At 39.1% G+C, this 20,186-nt stretch overlaps 1 protein-coding gene across 3 annotated transcripts; it reads right to left on the bottom strand.

Moving 5' to 3' along the window:
* Nucleotide 1: 1 nt before the first annotated feature.
* Nucleotides 2–18,213, bottom strand: SLC25A16 (solute carrier family 25 member 16). Of its 3 annotated transcripts, XM_039696236.1 has the most exons (10): nucleotides 18,195–18,213; nucleotides 16,073–16,165; nucleotides 14,912–15,099; nucleotides 13,839–13,972; nucleotides 12,121–12,184; nucleotides 6,213–6,334; nucleotides 5,619–5,685; nucleotides 4,706–4,868; nucleotides 3,776–3,844; nucleotides 1,331–1,578 (listed from the first exon to the last, which is right to left on the bottom strand). In XM_039696236.1, exons 4-10 carry the CDS (start codon nucleotides 13,899–13,901, stop codon nucleotides 1,422–1,424), a joined length of 705 nt encoding a protein of 234 aa, XP_039552170.1. In that variant the 5' UTR covers nucleotides 13,902–13,972; nucleotides 14,912–15,099; nucleotides 16,073–16,165; nucleotides 18,195–18,213; the 3' UTR covers nucleotides 1,331–1,421. The 3 variants fall into 3 exon arrangements, with proteins under 3 accessions (XP_039552169.1, XP_039552170.1, XP_039552171.1); XM_039696235.1 differs by lacking the exons at nucleotides 14,912–15,099; nucleotides 16,073–16,165; nucleotides 18,195–18,213 and adding an exon at nucleotides 14,208–14,310 and having other exon boundaries at nucleotides 2–1,578; XM_039696237.1 differs by lacking the exons at nucleotides 14,912–15,099; nucleotides 16,073–16,165; nucleotides 18,195–18,213 and adding an exon at nucleotides 12,579–12,615 and having other exon boundaries at nucleotides 13,839–13,974.
* Nucleotides 18,214–20,186: the final 1,973 nt, after the last annotated feature.

Here is a 20,186-nt window from a genome sequence, read left to right as displayed (position 1 = left end):
CTGGTTCAAAAAATTTAATAAAATATATCCAGATACATTTCATTCTCTGTCCATTGCTACACTGTAAATTTCAAAGAAATACACATTTTTAAGAAACTGGGGGACAAAGTGAGCCACAGAAGTTGGTATTGAATATGTAACTGAAAATCCAGTTTGTTAAATTTGTCAAAATTAGGCAAATCAGTCTTACCATCCATCACTTAACATAACCACTGCCAATTCTTAGAAGACACTAAAATATTTACAATAAATAAATAACTTACATGAAGTAAATGCTTTACAGTTTCCTGAATCAAGTGAGTAAAATCAAGAGTACCAATGCAAATCATGTATAAAATAATTCCTTCCAGAAAAGGAATCACAGGAGGAGGCCAACATGCAATAGTCTATTGCATCCCATGACTTCAGGAACAGTACAACAGTACACACACACACCTACAGAGGCCAATAAAATCTTAATTTTCCTTTCTCTGTGAGGTTGTGTGTGGTCCATATGCCTAAACAAGTAATTGCAGCAGCATGCAGTCTTCTTTGGCAGCATGGTTTAAGGGAGGGAAACACCTGTTTACACCAGCTGGGACAGTACATACACATAATATCCTCAGCCTTGAGCAAACCAAACCAGGAACACACAGCTCCACAGAAAAGCTTCCCAAGATCAGACCCCTACCACCTGCCACAAGGACATCTTTTCTAGCACGCAGCCCTGTAAATATCCCACCCCTTTTATTTGTGTAGCACAGCATTTCTCAGAGTAGAATGCTCACCAAGGAACAGCTTTCCCAATTGCAAGGAATCTAATACTGCTAAATTCATCCTGCTGGTTCTAGCTGAAATGGCTGAAGATCCCTTCCTGTGTAGCAATCTGAAGACATATACATTGTTCTTGCACACAGAAAACGTGGACAGAACAAGAATAAAAGGCTGCTTGAAGTGTGCTCTGCCAAGCTCAGCTTCTACAGACCTGGCAAGGATCTGAATGGCAAAATCATTGCATTATGTTCAAATCGGTTTATTTCATTTAACTTTTAAAGAACAACAGATGCCTAATTACTAGCTTCAAAAGCAGCATAATCAGCAGCACATAACTCCTGGAATAGTGATAAATAACTAACAGCTTGGAACCCGTATAGAACATGGGTGTCATCTCCAAAACCGTGTCATTCCTAAAACTCATCTAATGAAGCCTAAAAGATAAGTGCAAAAAGAGTGTTTAGAGCTAGCTAATGTTTATTTTGATGTGTTTTGACCTGGTTTTCACTCCAGGAAATTAACCACATTTTGGCAAATAAAGATGTCAAACAACAGCAGGTCCACAGTAAGAGAAAGCTTTTTTTGTTAAAACTTCAAGTCATTTATTCATCCATATAATTTGAGGATTGATAGTGTAGCTTTACAGAAAAGTCTTCTAAGAGAAAGAATCAGTTGAGGTGCAAGAATTGTTTCATAAGTTCATATGTGGTGAAAGCCACGGCCTGGGAAGGAATGCAGCGAATGTAATTCAAGGACAGACCACGGTACAGTCCCCTTCGCACTCCATGCTGTTGGTACACGTACTTCAGCGTCTGCACCATGGTACTGCAAAGATAAATCATGAGTGGATACACGTATTCAGTGTCAAAATCATTCTCCTTAAATACAATATACTTTCTACTTGGGTTTTAAGAGATCCATGGCGAAAAAGCCACGGCATTCCACACAGCAAAGCCACACGGCTAAAAAGCCACATATCACTAAAAAGACAGCCTGGGCTTCTGCAAGAAATTTGGGCTCAAGGGCTGGAAAATGCAAAGACAATGGTGCAGTCCCAGCTAAACAAGTGTTGGTCTGAAAACACCTGCCCTGCAAGACATTTTACAGTATTCTACACCAGAACAGCTCCACACATTCTCTTGCCTAACTGACAGGAAAGAGCAGAGAAGCATAAATTCCTTGTACAAATAATAATCTGAGAATACAATATTTTACCTTATTAAAAGCAGAAATTGCACTGTATGTGTAAAGAGAACCTCCTTCAGATACTTGTATTGAAACTAAGCAGACATGAAATGGAAAGCACTTAAAGTGCTTGGTATTTCCATGCTACTGAAGACAGTGCTCTTGGAGAGCATCTTCCATATGGTCCAAAGCTTTGAGACTTCCTGCCCGCTTTATCCTCTCATCCTCTAAAGACAGACCTGTGTCTCCCCATCAAGGCACAGCTCTCTATATGGTCACAACACAACTGTTAAATGGGGTCTGTAAAAGCAGTCCTCACAAATGCAAAAAGTAAAACCCTGAGAACATCTCGGGATCTCCTCTGGTCAAGATGACCCTGAGATGTATTAAAGGTCTCTTTTCCCCAACCCAGCTGTTGAACAAGGAGTCAGAAGTCTTTGGCTGTAGTTCTCAAGGCTGTTTATTATTTCTTGTCTAAAACATTTTCTGTCTGGCCTGCCGAGGTCTGTTCAGCAGGTCAGTCCGAGGCACACCGCCCTCCCATGGGGCTGGCCTTGTCTTTTACACTATAAACTGCATATTTGATACTTACAGTTATGTTCCAATACCCATCACCTCTGTTAGACAGTGACTTTCTACTCTACACCAACCCCAGAGTGCCACCATCACCAGGAAGATGGAGGCTAGGAAGAAGGAAGAAGGAAGAACAGGACAATGCCCAAATCCCTCCATCTTGCCTCCTAGACCCCTATAGTAAAACCCCCACAATTTTTCTCTTTTCACCCTATAACTACTACCGTTATGCTATCTAAACTTTTGTGACCTTTAATTCTTCACACAAAGGTGGTAATTTGTTCCATTGGAACTCCAAGCCCCAGGGGTCTCTGGCTGCATGCCAGGGTCTCCGACCCCCCTGCCAGGGCTTCAAATCCCCCTGGCTGGGGCTGGGATCATCCAGGACCATCAGAGAGACACCCTGGGCTCCGACAAGAACTATGAACACATTTTTACTTTAAAATCATCAGGCGTGGAAAATAACCAAGGAAAAACAAAGGCTGGTAAAGAAAACAGAACAGAACCATCACAGTTCAGCAACATCAAGGCTGTTCATGAAAGATCACTCAGGCTGCTCTTGGTAGGATCCAGCCCTCCACACAGGAGGTTCACAGTTCACAACACTGGGTTCTGACATACACAATTCTACAAAATTGAAACTAACCAAGAGAAAACTGTCCCAGAATTTAAATTGATTGAGACAATTTGAAATTCAGAAAGCTTCTCAAGATGAGAGCTGATTTAGTACTACTGTGATTTTTAAGTTATTATGGTGCTTCTACTTCTACTGGAGGAACCTCAACAATGTGCAGAGTGTAGGAGATTACTGCAAGCGCAAAAAAAGCTCAAATAAAATTTTATTATGCAAAATCATCTTATGGAACAGATTCTGCACCACTGAAATACTCCGAAACTAGCTCATTTCAGTAGAAGCATTTGGTCTCATTTTTCAGAGAGCTTGCTGATATTAAAGCTAGCACCAATTGCATTAAAATACAAAAAACCTATTTTACTAGTAGAGATACAGCAGGATTACTAACAAGGGTGTCATTGTTATTTCAGGCTTTTTTTAGCCCCAGATTGATAATGGTAGCTTTTTGTCTTTTATTACAAAAATAGTAATTTTTCTTATTAAAAGAACAAAGAAATCAACAGCATAGTAGTTCAGGGGGAGGGAGTGGCTGTTTTCTTATGGTAGTTGCTTTCTTTTAAAGTTTAAAATTAAGAGCTGAGCTTAGGTCAGACATCAAGAACTCAGTACAGATGAAAAGGAAATACTCACAGGCACTTCTCAGAGTCTGGGAGAACCGCTCCTAACTGCATTCGCCTCCGAGTCACATCCAGGGGATATCTACAGAGGAGACACACATGTGTGACAACTGCTGGAATGTTGTTTAAACAAGAATACAAAGAAGTCCACCAGCTCTCTTTTCACTGATCAGGAATCCAGCTTAGATTCCCAACACAGCTGAAAGCTCTCCAAAAAGGGAGACACCCCTTACACAACCAAAACCAGCAAACCAGAACTCTTAATATATTCCATTTGGCACTAGTAAGGAAGACAAATGAAGATCAGATGAGAGTACAAAAGAGTCTGTAAAATGCTGAAGGGAGAAGACACCTGCATTGAAAATAAAGTTATTAACAGTTTAAAAATTAATAGGCAGTGGTATTTAAAATGCAGTGATTTAGTGAAAAATCCATGCTATGTAAGTCCATTAAATTATTTTATGGACAAAATAACATAGAACAAGGACAGGGCGAGAAAGGAAAAAGCAAGCAAAGTAATAAAAATGCCAAATACAATATCTAAGACTTTGATTGATTTTGGGTTTTTTAAAATCCTATGGTTTCACAGGTTACATAGGTTTGAAAGTAAATTGGAATAATAAAGTTCTGCAAGTTAGGATCAGGGTCAAAACTTTTTAGCCTTCCAAACAAGCTAAGAAACGAGATTGTTACTAAAAAGTATTCCAGTGGGTTTTAGGAGATTTGCCTGGATTTGTTTAATTGACTCACTGGATAACTCTTAAAAGACCCTGAAGATTAAAGAGATATTTAGTAAGTGAAACAATAGGAAATACCTGCATTTCAGTATTTGATTAATTTAGAAACCTTACTAATAATTAGACTTAGATAAAACTGTGTCAGAGAAAAGTTTCTTTAGAACGAACAGCTACAGAGATGAAACCAACCCCATACCCAAACTCACGATATGGTCTGAGCTATTGCTCCAGCTATGCCACCACACAGCAGGTTCACGTGTGTTTTCAGGACTAAGACATCGGGGTTATCTAATGAAGGCCGTCCCAGCAAGTTAGGTGCTTGAGCAAGTCCAATGCTCTTTAAGGTACCAAAGGTAAAAAATGAAAAACCTAAAAGGAAATAGAATTTTATGAACTTTCATAAAAAAACAAACAATTTGTTGATGTATCATCATAAACAAGAGTTTAATGATAGTTTAATGATAGTTAAATAGTTAAATGAAACTATTTTCCCTTTTGGAAGTTTTTTCTTAAGCAGAATAACAGAGAAACAATATTTTGAACTTCTACAGAAACTTCTGTCCAAATGGATTTGTGTTTATGCATAACGCTACAAGAATACTTCAAATAAGCTAGACTGAGTTTTAAGTTACTGGATTGCTGTCAAGAATCTTTCTTGCTGCTAAGAATTGCTCCGGAGATCTTTCAAAGTGAGGGACATGTCTCAGCTTTTAAAAGCGAGGGTATCTGAGCCGGGCTGTTGTGCTCCTCTGCTCCACATCGCTGCTGCTTTACAGGGGGAGCGTTCACGGAGGAGCCACCAGGAGATGGAGCCAGCGGAGGCTCCGAGGCCGCATTTACAGAGCTCCCAAGGCTCCCAGGGACCCGCCTGCTGCAGAGAAACAGCCTCCTGGCTTCCTTGGGAAAACTGGCAAGTACAAGACAACCACTAGTTTACCTTTCTCACTCTCAACTCCACACTGCAGAAAAGCTAGGCTTTGACTGTTGAAGACACTTTTAAAGGAGCATCATTGAAGGTGATTTGGACAGAAGATAATCAACTAGGTGCGCAAATATATTAAACAAATTTAGTAGTGCACAGAACTGCTGAAGGACTGGCACGTTTTGGTTTTAACTTACCAGCATATGGTGCCATTCCCACCACAGTTGGCATCAGCCCTCTGTAGAATCCACTCAAACCACCTTCCTTTGAAAGAAAAACACAGCAGCATTTGCAGCAAGAAATACAAGTGCCTTGAGCTACCCCACTGTTCAGACAGACTCCCACGACAGCAATCTGACTAGCACCATCTACCACCAGGGAGCTCATGTCACATTCTGCTTCCCCTGCCTGAAGAATTGAAGGGACAACTGCCTGGCTCCAGAGGAGATAAATAAGTGAAAATGAAGGCAAAAAATCTACATCCAACATTATAACTGGAAACATTTATGCATTATACATAGCCCTCCTCCCCAAATCTTTTTGGTAACATTACTACTTTTCTTGAAAAGCAGCTTCTCTGCTGTTTCTGACCTCCCACGTACGTGAGCCTTAGCTACAGCTCAGCAGCGTAAGGCAAAAGCAGCATCCAAATAACTTTTTACATTAAAAAATTCAAAGTGCACACAATGAAGTCATGTTATTTTGCACTAAGCCATTATGTTCAATGCAGTGCAACATTATTTAAGAGCATACTTTGCTTTTTCAGAACTGAAGATTAAAAGAAAAAATACCTTTGTGTAAATCATCTTGAATGCATGGATAATTCCCATGTACTTGTGTTCCCCTTTTACTTGGAACGCCAGGCGAACTCTAACCATATCAAGAGGGTAAGTACAAATCACTGCTGTAATACCTTTATTAAAAACAAAAACAAAACAAGCAAACAAAACTCACCTACACCTTATCTGATTCTAGGATTATTTTGAAAAGTAGAATTTCCTTTTCTGGCAGTGAATACAATAGCACATAAAACTATTTTGTTACAGAAATGCTTCAAGTCACAATCAGTAAACAGGAACACCAACTCCAGCAACACACAAAGGATTTGTTTGTACTTGGTGTTCACTGAAGCAGCACACCCAGGCCTAAATTTTCCAAGATTTATGGGCCTAACTCTACTCACCTGAGCTTTGAAATTCATAGCTCCTAAGAATCAGGCTAATCAAGTACATCAGTTTCACTGGACTGCAACCATGAAACCTAATGCTACCATATTAAAAAAAAAAAAAATCAAACCACTGAATTTACATGTTTTATTCCAAAAAGGTTCTGTCAGAATTTGGTGTCATTACTGGGTATAGATACATGTATCTATCTACTGTATCTGAAAATACTAAACATATTCTAAAGACACACTAAATATATTCTAATTACATCTAAAATAGAGCCAGGCTCGTACTGATGAGAAGTACTTAACTGTGTTCCATTAGTGCATTTTAACAGTTCATGTTACACAGCACTTCTATTTTAAAACTGAGCAGAAAAGCTTTCTGGACTTAAGATGCAAAATAAAAGGGAAAAAACAAACCCATATCTTAGAACTAATCCAGTTAGGAGTTGCTTCAAAATAGCTTAAATGCTGACCAACTTACAATTTTGGAAGCACAGCTCCAGTACAGAAAACAACAATTCTAACACTTGCCTGAGTAACAAATTCTTTCCAGCTGTTAGGTATTGAGGTAAACCACTCAGTGGTTGAGAGTCTTTGGAAGGAATACTTAAAACTATTGACTAACAACAGTGATCATTTTCTGATGGTACACCACAGTCACCAAAAAAAACCCCACCAAAGAACCAAAACCCAAAAAATCTGGGGAAAGGCAGAAAAAAAGTAAAAACCATTGTAATTGGCACTGTTTTCCAGAAACTACTCTGATTTAGCCAAATGTAGCTTTTAAAAATTGGTCCTACAGAAGATAAGTACACTTTTGGTGGAAAGAAAATTGTCACCTTTTTTTGTCAGGAAATTGTCACTTCCTTTTAAGTTTTAATATTTTCTTAATGACACCTCTTTTTGAAGGTTATCATCTCTCCTTCTTTCCACAGGGCCAAGACAAATCCATACCAGGGGAAGAAAAAAAGCAAACAAAAACCAACAACAAAATCCAAATGCAGCACAACCCCTGCAGACAAGCTCTGCATAATGTTTATGCCTGGGGTTAAAAAAAAAAAACAAAAAAACCACTGCTCTGATAAGCTTTATGATCTGAAAGTTATCAGGAATAGATGGTGAGATTAAAAACACTGTAAGTGAGCTATCCAAAAATCTGACACTGGTCAACTCTCAACTGGGAACCAAGTTAGTGGGATTCTGGGTTATCCCATCAGTAATTCATTTCTGAAGACAAAAACACCTCTTTTGGAGATTTTGGAGAAGTCCTCTGAACAAAAAGCAGACATCTGCAGGTTATTTCTGAGGTTGTCTCACCCACAGGATTCAACACATGGAAGCTGCAAAACATTATAGCACCTTCAAGACTGCTTCCACTGACTTACATGAAATGCAAGGCCTCAGTCTAGAGCCTTTCCCTAATGGATTCCCTGAGACATCCAGAAATATCATCAAACTCAAGCAGTTGAAAAAAAATTAAGGGAGGGGTAAAGCACTTTTTACAGAGCTTAAGTGTGCACAGGAAAGCCATCCCACTTCAGAAAACAGACTTTACCCCCTCTTCTCTTTCCAATCATGCACTGGTATCTGTCCAGGCACTTCCTCTGAACAAAGGCTAGCAACGGACCAACCAAGAGCTTGGTGAATGCACCCTTCAGTGAACACACTCTGAAAATGGTACAATTAAAAAATCCCCCACAGATGAAACTGAAAGATATGGTATGTAGAGTAAGGATTTAAATAGAAACTTTCACTTTTTTTTTCTTAAAATCCTCTAGCTATGAAATTTTGAAAAAAAAAACAATGAAAGAAGTAAAAAGGGGATTTGGGACACCAGCCACAATATATGGTGTCTTGCAGCAACTAGGAGAGGCATGTTACTGCTCTACTGTTCATCTAAGGAAAATGTACACCCAAGGGATCAAGATTGCTTTTGGGGCTCAAGACAGACTCTATCCTTTCCAATGGCAGCCAGCTGTGGGACACAAAGTCATTGTGGTGAAGCCTACAAAACTACTCATCTCACCTCTGCTCCTAAATACTGCCTTATGAGAAGTCAGACCACAGCATCTTAAGGCTCAGTCCCAGGCTTGGAAAAGCAAAGTCTATCCCCACTAATGATAGCTAAGGAAAAATCTCTGCTGGGGCAGTTAAACAGGACAGATTCAAAAGTGCTTCAACAGCTCAGAGATACATACAGCACTTGCCACGGATCTCAAATCACCTTAACAGGGGAATGCAGCTACTCCCTTCAAAAAGCCACTTCCTCAAAAGCAGCCGATTTTTGCACTGCCAGGGAAAGATCCTTCTTCACTTCCCATATTGTCCTCAAGCACCTTTGACACTCTTGGGGACAAGATACTGGGTGACACGGACTAGTAGTAGTGACACTGAAGCACATTAGACTGTCCTTGATTTCCTTCCCAGGCTATGGCAGTTAACAAGGAGATTAGCTCCACAGGGATTCATCTGTCTCCCAATTTCCCTGCTATCCCTCTGTTCTTAGTTTTTTATTATTATTTCCAAAGAAAGAAAATTTCTATCTGGAGCAAGAAAAAAACACAAGTGAAATACATTTAGATTGCAAACACAGGTGGTAGGCAAGTTTTATTATCTCTGTATCATGCTCTTTGTACTGTACCAGTAGCTCCAGAGATCAAATTAAGCCCTGCCAGAAGATTCAGAGGAATAAAGCTCAAAAAGTGATAAGCACAAGACACAGCCTTGAACTGCAGATTGGCTCTTTAACTAATAGAAAGATTAAATTATCCAAGTAGCATCTTCTGAACAAAATAAAGCTTCAGAAACTACAAACAGAGAAATTGCTGATGACAAAAAGTATTTATCAGGTTAAAGAACACCTAATTTATCACTTCTAATATTTATGTCAAATAAATAATAATTCTATTTCCTTCCATAGCATATCCGAAGAACTAGACCAGATTTTTTTTTAATGCTGACTGAAGTAGGTAGCTGTTAATTACACACTATTTAAAAGGGAGACAGCCAATATCCTCCTAGATAATGCTAGGTCACTACTATTTTAAATCACTTTTAGTAAAAGTAAAAAGCTAAAAACAAAAACATACTTCCTGTGTTAGTTTAATGGCACTTGAGTTTATTGTAGATAACATCTAGTCTTTTCTGGCTTTGTTATTTTGAAGTTAATCAAGTGCAAAAGAGGAAATACACATTTCTGTGTTTTGATTTGGATTTTTTTACTGGAAAACTTAAAAAATTTAATTTGTAAAATCATCCTGTGATGTTTTATTTAATGTTACTTGTTCATTTTTGTTGTTATTTGATAGTTTTCTTTCTTAAACCCCACCAACCTCTAGGATTTCTCTTCTGCCCAGCTCTGTCTTTCCTTAAAATAACCTATACCCTACTTACCTGTTAATGAAGTGTTACAGCTGAAATTTGAATCACACAAGACTCAGGAAATTCAGAGTTAGAGTTTCCACAGTAACTTTAACTGGGTCTCCTTAAATATATGCATTACAATAGGCTTTTCTTTTCTCTCCCTCCACTGCCCCCATCCTCACTGCCTTGTTTTCCCCTGTGGATATGCTTTTGATCCCGTTTATCACTTACAGAAGACACTTCAATGTTTCCCACCACTCTGAGCTGATTCAGGTCTGTTGACCACTGGTCATGCTGGAAACACTGACATAAACAAGATTTCAGTTCAGTGGGTACAGAGAAGTGAAAGCAGACTGCTGCCTGGCTAGATGGTGTAGCAGGGACAGAAAGTTCAAAGAAATACAGTTTATCTAGTCTCAATTTAATCCTGCATGCCATGAAACTGTGAAGGTCCCTCTGCACCAATACTGGGGTTTGTGCAGCACATCATGTCCTTTGGTGTTGGAGGGTGTAAGAAACAGAAAAATATCCTTTATTGGAGCCAGCACAGGAGGGAAAGCAAGAAATATTACCAATTGCTTTCAAGTCTTTTCTTTTTTGTTTGCAAACATAGAAAACCTCTGTACCAGATTTCAAACTCTCCGCTCTTCTTAGTGCCTCCTTCCTCCCCTCTATCTCCTTGATATACTTAAGATAAACCCTCTGCCTCTTATTACCTAAAGAACATCCCAAGAAGCAGTTAATGCCACCTAGTAGACAAATAGTGAGACACTCACATGTGACACTTTATAAAGACTTGACTGCTGTGTTCATCTCACCCCCAAGTCAAGCTCAGTTCCTCATTTCTGGAGTTCTAAAAAGTGAAACTATTGACCATATGTTAAGCAGATCGTGCTTGCCAGATAGACCTGTACATTAATTTATTTCTGTTATTCCAACCACACAAACCAGATTTAACCAGTAAGGTGCTTACAACAATGCCAGATGCTATTAATTTTTTTTCTGGGAAGAATTCCACCACATCCAACACTGACAGATTAGGCTGATTATTCAGTGTTTTCACAGTGCCTCCCAGTCAGGTTCCCAGTCTCTGACAAAGCTCCTGGAAAAGCTAATAATAATAATAATCTTTTTTGGGATTGGGGGCAGGGGGAAAGTAAATTGCAAAATGTTCCTTAGAACAGTTAAAGCCAGGGGAAAGTGGAAAAAAAGGAAGAAAAAAATAACATCTATGGATCTAGAGGGTTTGACTTTTCAGATATAAAGCCAGCCCAGTTTTGGAACATATCTTAGCAAACAGGCTTTGTTTTTAGGACTCTTCTCATTGTTTAATTTCATTCTCTTTTCTCTGATGCCACGCAAAGCCTGAATGATTTAATGAGATCTTCCTAATTTAACTGAAGGTAGTATTAAAAATCCCAGGGTTTTTTTCCCAAAAGAAGCTAAATATGTGACTATTTAAGGACTGTCACTAGACAGTACACAAAGGAAAAGGACATGCAGAATTACTTCAATTAAAGCTCAGTCCACTATTACTTACCTTTCCCTCTTTTTTTCTTAGCTACTTTTGACTCAAAGACTAATAAGAGGAAAACAAATAAATAATCATACCATACACTAGCAGTTAGTTTACTGATAGGTTTTTCTGCTGCTATTGCACTAATTAATAAATGAGAAATTTTAACATTCACAAATATGACCTAAAAAGCATCATGACAATCCTGCACTGGACACGAAAAAGTACAGACATTTCTGGCAAACCCAAAGAAACTACTCATTTGAGAAGCCACAGTTCTCTCTATTTCTGTGGGCATATATTCAGCCTAGCAGCACTGGCAGAGGGGCTGATGAGCTAATTTCACCAGAACCTGCAGCTTTGTAGTTCATACTGGTTTTTACACTTTTTAAATGCCATGATAAAAGACTATAAAAAAACTGTGCTTCACAACGTAGCACAGAATTCACGGCTTGCACAAATATGTTTTAAAGAATACTCTTATACAAACAGGTATCAGTTAGGAAACCACATTAAATAAACCATTTACTAGTATATTTGCTTAATCAAATTTGCAGGAGTTGGACCCAACACCACATCAAATCATCCTCTGAAGGAATATTAACTTCTCAGCAAAAGGTATGTCTGAAATCCAAGTACAAAACTATACCTGCCATGGATCCAGCCATTAATCGATGTACATGCCCAGAAATCCCAAGATGTTTCTTTATTACCTAAACAATGTGGAGCAGTCACATATCAGTCAGATATCAGAAAAGACAGGGAAACACAGCACAAAGCTTATTAGCACATTAGTGCAAACTCTGCAGCAGTTTCCAATAAGTTTACAATGCTATAAATTCAATCCAGAACATTTAATTACTGTTAGAATTTTTTAACACTGTTTCCACTGCTGCTGTTTCCAATTTCTTATTAAAAACATAAAGGACTAAAATTCTACTAACAAAGCAAAACAGTAAGTTGAAAGTATTTGGATTGTTCACTTCAGAAATTAGATAAATTGTTTATTTAGTTATCATTAATGTGTTAAACAAGGCAAACTGAGTATATAGAGAGCAAAGGACACTGAACAAAATTAAGAAATAAGAAGAGGTCAATTTTTCTTACATGCACATCATGTGAAATACTCCCATAAAGATTTTAACTGGATTAAAAGAAAAAAAAAGGAAAGGAAAAAAAAGGAGAAATAAAAAGGAAGAGAAAAAGGACAACATTTCAGATTAAGTTAATCACAGCCTGGAAGGAAGTTAGAAATTACTTTCCAAGCTTTTTATCAAATAACTGAGACTTTCTGCTATAAAGATAATTTAGTATCTTACTCCTTTAAGAATTATTTTTCTTTTACATATCCATGCAAAATACTGTGAAGGTTTCTGGTCAATTAATAGGTAAAAGAAAGTGCTATGATACTAACTGGGTTCTGGAAATTGCAGATTCATAAATAATTTCAATTACAAAGCATAGCATGCAGTCTTTTATTCCACACAATATAAAATATGTACAGATCAACAGCATTCATGATTACAGCACAAAGAAAAGAACCTACAAAACCCATTACAGGAACTTCTTTGTATCAGTCTTCTGAAATTTACTCTTAGGGAAGGGACTCACAATTTCAATCCCATTGTCCTCAGTAAATATTGTATCATTTACTTGGCTGGGTACTAAATCTGATCTTTTAAACATTAAATTTTTCCTCACTAATAGCAAAATGGTATTTTTTACTACAAACAGCAATATTTAAAATATGCTTATGCTAACAACGGACCTCAATGAGATGTTGCAAAGATTTATCATGAATGGGTAAATGCAGAAAACCAGAAAAGAATCCACAAATCTTTCAGAGCCCTGAAATAAGCATTTTTATCTTCAAGGTAATTTTTATCTACAGCCTGACATAATAATTTGTCAGGTCAAATGTAACAGTCATATCTGACAGACTTTCAAGTTTAAGTCATTTTATCCATGAAGTACTAGGAATCCCAACATAAATACAAATGAGTTGTTTCATTCTACATTTTTTCCTACATTATTCACAAAGGGCTACCTCATAGCAATACAAATAGCAGTAGAATTACCTTTAAATTACCTTTTGTTTTCATTAAAAGAAAGAGTATTATTCTCAACAATACAAACATCTAGAAATCAGTGTGAATTTCTTTTTCCTTAAGCAACATTGCAAAAGCTTTCCAGTTGCCCTGGTATTTTTAACGACTAAATACTGATAAAATTAAGCCACCATAGAAAAGATGTGCAGCTACTTAATACAACACAGAAGTTTCAGTGTTAGTTTCACTCACTCAACCAGTCTGTATTCAGTGCAGGCAGGGAAATAAAAAGAAAAAGGAAAACAATAAATTCAGCTACCTTTTTATATTGGTCAAATGCCATAAACTGAATAGCGCCATACGGAAAGATTCTGATCATCATCGCCCCATTTCCTTTATACAGCCCAAGGTAACCTTCCTTTTTGGGGACAGCACACAATGTAGAAAATACTCCTGCAGCAATAATAAAAAAAAAGGTATTTAACACAGGGAAGGAAAACAAAAATCAAGGAAATGCTACTGTAAAGAAAGCTTATAAAGCTGAGGCTGCATCGTGATGCTCAAGTAATGCAGAAAATCCACTTTCACTGCCCAAACATTGCCAGAGGGAAGAGCCTTAAGGTGAAGTTTTATCAGTTTTCTCATCTGCCAGACTCAGTGAACCTCCTACTCAGGCCCCAATACTTGCCTGGACTGTGAGCAAAGCTCCTGCAGGTGCCACTACCCATCCACAGCAGCCTAAGGCCAGCAACACAGGGGAGGGAACTGGCTAACTTATAGTTCAGGCAATTCTAAATAAATAAATAAATAAATAATGCTTTAAATTCTAGAACCGTGGCAAAATTATACTGCAACATGCTGAATTACAGATTAAATGCCACCACTGAAGAAATCAAATAAACTTGCTGAAGACTCTCATTACTTACAACTTAAACATCTCACACTCTGTATCTCAGAGTTATTGTGCAACAAGAAGCAATCCTACTGCCTTTTAATCGGTGGGAAATAATGCAACATCACACAAAGTTTGGACAAAACCTATAGTTTTACTATAAACATTAGCTATGCACAGTTGCTATCAAATTTACTTTTAGTTTGATTCTATTTAAAAAATTAACTGTGACAGTCAAACAGTTTTAACTGAAAAGCAGCTACTAAATAAGAACAGAAAATGAAAATGATATCTTGCTTTCAGGCAGGAAGAAAAGAGTGGCTGACAAACTTTCATTTGAAGTTTAAACAAAACAAGTAACTATTAGTTTCTGGGATTCTAAGAATATGAATAGATTAGTGCACCTTGTTACTACATTATTGTATATTAAGGTATTATTACACATGTAGTAGCAAATTTACTTTTAAGATGTCATGCTTATTACATGCCACTGAACTTACTTATGCCACGACCAGAATTTCTCTCTACGCTGCAATGATGAGTTACTGTTTCTATTTCCTAGAACACAGCGAGATCCACAAGCTCCACAATGCAAAGGTATAAAAACACACAGGGAGGACTTTGATGAACTGAACCATCGTGTCTCTGCACTTACAGGTACCTCATCCACATAATTCTCCTTTTTTGCCTACACGTAACATGGACACACATTCAAGTCAGACACAGTTCAATAATCAGCATCATATCTGACTCCCAAAATAGGAAAGAACATAGGATTTTACTTGCCAAATACGGCAGAGTACAAAGCAAATTGAAGATTTAAAACCCCAGTCAAACCAATTAGTTCACCCTTCAATTCTTAGACTTGAGTGTATACTTGTGTCTGTGTTACTAAAACACATTGCTTGTATTTCCCTTTTTGCCACAGTGAAATATATATCTACTGAATTTTATGATTTAGCAATGATTTATTTCTCCAACTTTTAAATAATATTATCTTTAGTGGCTAAGTTAATAACAAGTTCAGTTACATGCAAAATTAGCCAACTCAAAATATTTTTTTTCCCTGAAAATTGCAACACTTAAATTTTGGAGCAAAAGTTATGCCATATTTCAGTAACATCTGACATAAATGGCTCAAATACTCTGCACAAGAGGGCACTGTTACAGCCCGCAGAGAGCAGCTCTGGACACATAAGTTTGCTCTCACCATGATGCAACACAGATGCGGAACACAGATCACCTGCACCTTGGAGCAGGCACAAACCCTCTGCTCCCTGCAATTCCCACCAGCCATGCCTCTGTCTGAACTGCAGGGATCCCCATGGCCCCCGGGAACCCCTGCAGCACAGTTCTCACTGAAATCACCCAAGTTTTGAAGCTGGGATTGTCAATCTCCTGTAAACAGAAGATCAAGCCTAGCTTTTACATGCCTTATTGAGGATTATTCTGGCATCTCAATCTCTAACACATTGATACCACAATTTACACAGGGCTTTGTTTTTCTTCTCAAACAGGAACAAAACATGGCACACAGCCTGACCAGACAGATATAACCTTCTGACTGATGAGCACCTTGTTATCAGCCTCATCACTGAGTAAATTAATACACCCAAACCACACACACTGCATTTAAAACCAAAAATTAGCAGCCATCTTACCTAGATGTTTGTAATGGTGGTTATGAGCTTGCAGCAAAATCTTTACTCGATCCAGTGGTGCAGTAGTTGTTTTGGCACAACATCCTGCAACACCTTTCCAAGAGAGAAACAGAAGATTGGCAGGATGAAAAAAGCTCTTTAGATCAGCAGTTCATTAAGGGATTTTTCTAATGTAGATAACTCAGGAACTGGAAAAAGCCCCAGTGACAAGTAAACAGCTTCCATTAGATGCTACAAAGCCCCTAAAGCCTTAGGGAAACATTTAAGCTACTTTTCCTGTATACAAAAACCCAGGCCACTGTCCATCTCAGCTGCTAAGGTCCTTCTGCAGAAGGAACTTTCCTGAAAGTTGCTCAAGTTACTGTTCCAACCTATTTCCTCTTTCCCTTTGCGGGAAACAGCCCTCGCTGATCTTCCCAAGGAGGTGGGCTACGTGTCTGCCGTGTACCCTGTGTACTTCAGAGAGCGAGATGCAACAGAGATGTAAAAACTGTAAATAAACACAACCTCCTCCTACCCCCGGCAAATCAGTCACCCGAGACAACACCTTTAAAAGGCTTTTTCTCTGTAAGGTTATTAATGTGGCGTTGTGTTTGCCAGGCTGTTTCGCCCCTTTACACCGCCTTCACCTTCGGAACAGCAACCTCCACAGTCTGAGGACAAGGATGGTCGCCCTCCCCGAATACCCCGAGGAGGGTTTGGGCTCCGGGAACATTTAACTGGCGGCTGACCGGGGCTCCTCGCAGCTTCTGACACATGTGCAAGTCACTGGCGTGCACCGCGCCACCCGCCTCAGTGCCGCGGGGAAAAAGGAAACACTTCCCCAGGTGACGAGACCCGGCGGCGGCAGTTTCACCGGGACAGCGACAGCCACGTCCGCCCCCGCGCGGGGCACCCACCTCCGGCGATGAAGGAGCGCAGCCAGTAGAAGTCTCGGCGCGCCGCGGCCGGGGGCAGCGCGGCGCCGGGCCCCGCCGCCGCGGCGCCTGCGGATCGCGTCAGCCGCGCCGGGCCGGGCCGCTGAGCCGCGGGGAAGGCCGCGTCAGCCCCGCCGGGGCCGCTTCCCAGCCTCTGCCTGCTCCGGGGCACGGTGCCGCAGGGAGCCCGTTTGTTATTGCCCCCGGGCATCGCCTGCTGCTCCCCAAGCCGCCCATTTCACCAACAAATACATGTATGAACACCTATGGGCGCACACAACCAAAACCTAAAGAACTCTAATTAGACTGTACTGTAAAACATATACATTTCTTTCAAGCCATTTAAATAGCTACTTAAATATTTATTTTATCTACAATTATGGTTTCATGCCCAGAAAAAATATTCAGTATGATTATTTATATGCAAGTTCCAAAATGCATCAGAAGGGGAAACATTAAAAAAAAAAGAAAAATCACTGGTTTTAGAATCAGAAATGCCAAACACTATGATTCCACAGCTGTCAACATCTGAACAATTTTTTAGATTTTCTGCAATGTGTCTGTTGATCACAGTATATAAGGCTTTCCTTTATAATAATAAATACCAGGAGGTATGTATTATTATAATTGACCTTTTGTCTTCAGCTGCTGAAGAAAACACAAGAGTACTCTGGGTGCTGGTGCATGGAGCAAGGAGGGAGCACACACCTGATGCCTGGTGAGAAAGCCCATTCTGTCAGCTTTTCCATTATTTTTCTGCAGTTACTCACCTATTCCTTATATACTTTTTGCCCCATACATCTTGACCTTGGGTTTCAAGTATTTCACATACCAATATGCCTTTTTAAAAAGTTAGTCTTCTAACACAAAGAAAAGAGTCAAACAGTCAATGCTTGCATGAGTAAAAGGAATCACTTTCCAAGAAAAATTGCCAGAATATTTTTGCTTCCTGCTTGTGTCAAATTGCCTTCAAGAAAAATTAACTCATTTTTCCCTTTAATATATTATATTCTTTAAAATTAAGCATGTATCAGAATTAAAAAAAAAATAAAATTTCCTTTGGCTGTTAAATCATTGCATCATTTATATATGTGAGAAATGGCTGTTACAATATTCATTCTTTCCCACAACTAAAAAAAGAATAGATTTCTTCTACAAAACATTAAATAAGTCCTTCACAGCAGAAAACCCTCAATCGTTTTTACCTTTTGTAATGTACCTGCAATTTTGTTGTTGAAGTCACTCTTTGTAAGTCTCTTACAGAAAGGCAACGGTTCTGTGAGTTACTGAAGCAGATTTTTTTAAGTCACTGTTGATGCCATTTTCTCCACCCAATTTGTATTCTTTTGGGTTTCTGCTCAGGAAAAGCCTCCTCCCACCACAGCAACCATACTGTGTTAACAGCTCCAGCTGTAGGAGCCTCATTTACTGATTTCACACAGAAAACCATTGCAACTGCACTAACAGCTGAAAGTCATCAAGTTTCTAGAGTTTCACCACAGACTAGAAAAATCAATAATCACATAAATGCGCTGTCACCTCCCTTAGCTATGGGCAGGATATTTCAAGAAGATACTTTGTCAGCTCTCATAATTTAGGGAAGGGTTCCTCATGTGTGTGTAATGTTAAGGAAAGCAGTAAAAAAAATTGCATTGCAAAACTAAACAGAACATCTTACATAGATATACTAACACACAAAACAATTCAGCAATGAGCTTTATGTATGTAGCTTTGTTGGGTTTTTTTTAAATACTTACTGGTATAAAGCACTTTCAAGGTTTGTTTTCTTTATGAGAGATTGTAGTAGTTCATTTGCACCCTTAAATCTTAACATTCTCCCAGTTGTCACTTCATCTTTTTACCTCAAAATGTTTACACCTTTTACAGAATTTCTCTGGTGGTATCTCTTTTATGATGCATTATTAAAAGTCATCAGAAATTTTGATGTCATTTGGGTTATACTCATATGTAACACTATGACAGCCTCCCCCAGAAAATCAACAATCAGCAGGGGAGGACATTAAAATTACAAAACTCAGGAGCAGAGCTACAAATTTGAAAAAAAAAATCAAGCAGGTAAGTAGTTTTGTCAATTGTAATTTGTTCCTGATTTTTTTGTTGTTAAAGCTGCTTGGTTTTCTAAACACATTTTAAATATATATCAATTAAGATAGACTATTAAGGTTCTAGTTAGGTAAGCTGTCCTTGTAGTAGTGGTTGCCGAAAAGATTATTTTCAGTGCTCTTAAATGCTGGTGTACACCAAGCCCTATCATGGGATAGCTGTACAAGTTACCATCAGGTGTCATACCTCTGTAAGCTTTTGAAGTCTTTAGGCTTGCTTCTGGTCTTTACTAGTTAGTGATCTGGTGTAACAGCTATCTAGTTACCTGTTCTCTTGTCCCAAACCATATCTACAGACATCAGGAGCACATAACTTTCCTCACATGATAATCATTCTTCTTCTGCCACAAAAATCACAGCTTGCAGATTACAAGCCTAGCAAGCCTCAGTTCCTCAGGACTGTGCTGTCCCAAACTCCCTTTACCACTGTCAGCAGGTAACTAGAAGTGCTTCTTCCTGAGGTGAGCAAGGAGCCTAACACAGCAGAGCTCAGGAGGTACCTCCACTGGCAGAGCTGGGACTGAGAACAGCCTCCAGCCTCAGCCTCAGCACAAAGCATCTCTGCAGCACAGCCACAGAGGCAAGAGAGGAACAGAAGGCCCAAAACAAAGCTAGAGGCAAGCCTGAGGGTCACCTAGAAACCAAACCCAGACAACAAACAAGATCAGAACCAACACACAAAACAAACACACCTACACCAGAGCTTAGATAGGAAGCAATTACCTGGCCAGGCCTGAGCTTAAATGGAGTTCAGGGCCCATGAAGCAGGTGTGTGGGTGCAGGCCCCAGGTGAGCTGGTCAGGGCCATGAAGCCTTGTTGACACCCTCAGAACCCTGACAAGCCCAGTCAGTGAAGTCTGTAATGAACAGAAATATTTGACTGATCAGTTACTGAGTCTGCAAATACAGTGGGTGCCAAATTTCTCTGGTTAAGCAGGTCCCTTCCTTTCCTTCAGGTGCCAGGTAGAGGTGTGCCCTGTGTGACCCCTGTATCACATGGTTTACTGCCAAAGTGCAGCACACGTGAAGCATCCAAAACTCTTGGGTCTGTGCATGCACAATTCACCATGTCTC

Source organism: Passer montanus, unplaced genomic scaffold (assembly GCF_014805655.1).
Source record: "Passer montanus isolate IOZ18808 unplaced genomic scaffold, ASM1480565v1 scaffold96, whole genome shotgun sequence".
In the NCBI taxonomy this organism is placed as follows: domain Eukaryota; kingdom Metazoa; phylum Chordata; class Aves; order Passeriformes; family Passeridae; genus Passer; species Passer montanus.
Note: the sequence above shows the minus strand (reverse complement) of the source record. Positions and strands in the feature narration are given on the sequence as shown.

Excerpts from the sequence above, each read along its gene's own strand:
- SLC25A16 (XM_039696235.1), bottom strand. The coding sequence starts at position 14,247 with ATGGGTAGTGGCACCTGCAGGAGCTTTGCTCACAGTCCAG. Across the intron at positions 12,185-13,838 it reads CATTTGACCAATATAAAAAG|GTAATAAAGAAACATCTTGG; the intron begins GTAGCTGAATTT and ends CACATTGTTTAG. Across the intron at positions 5,686-6,212 it reads TCAAGATGATTTACACAAAG|GAAGGTGGTTTGAGTGGATT; the intron begins GTATTTTTTCTT and ends TTTCTTTCAAAG.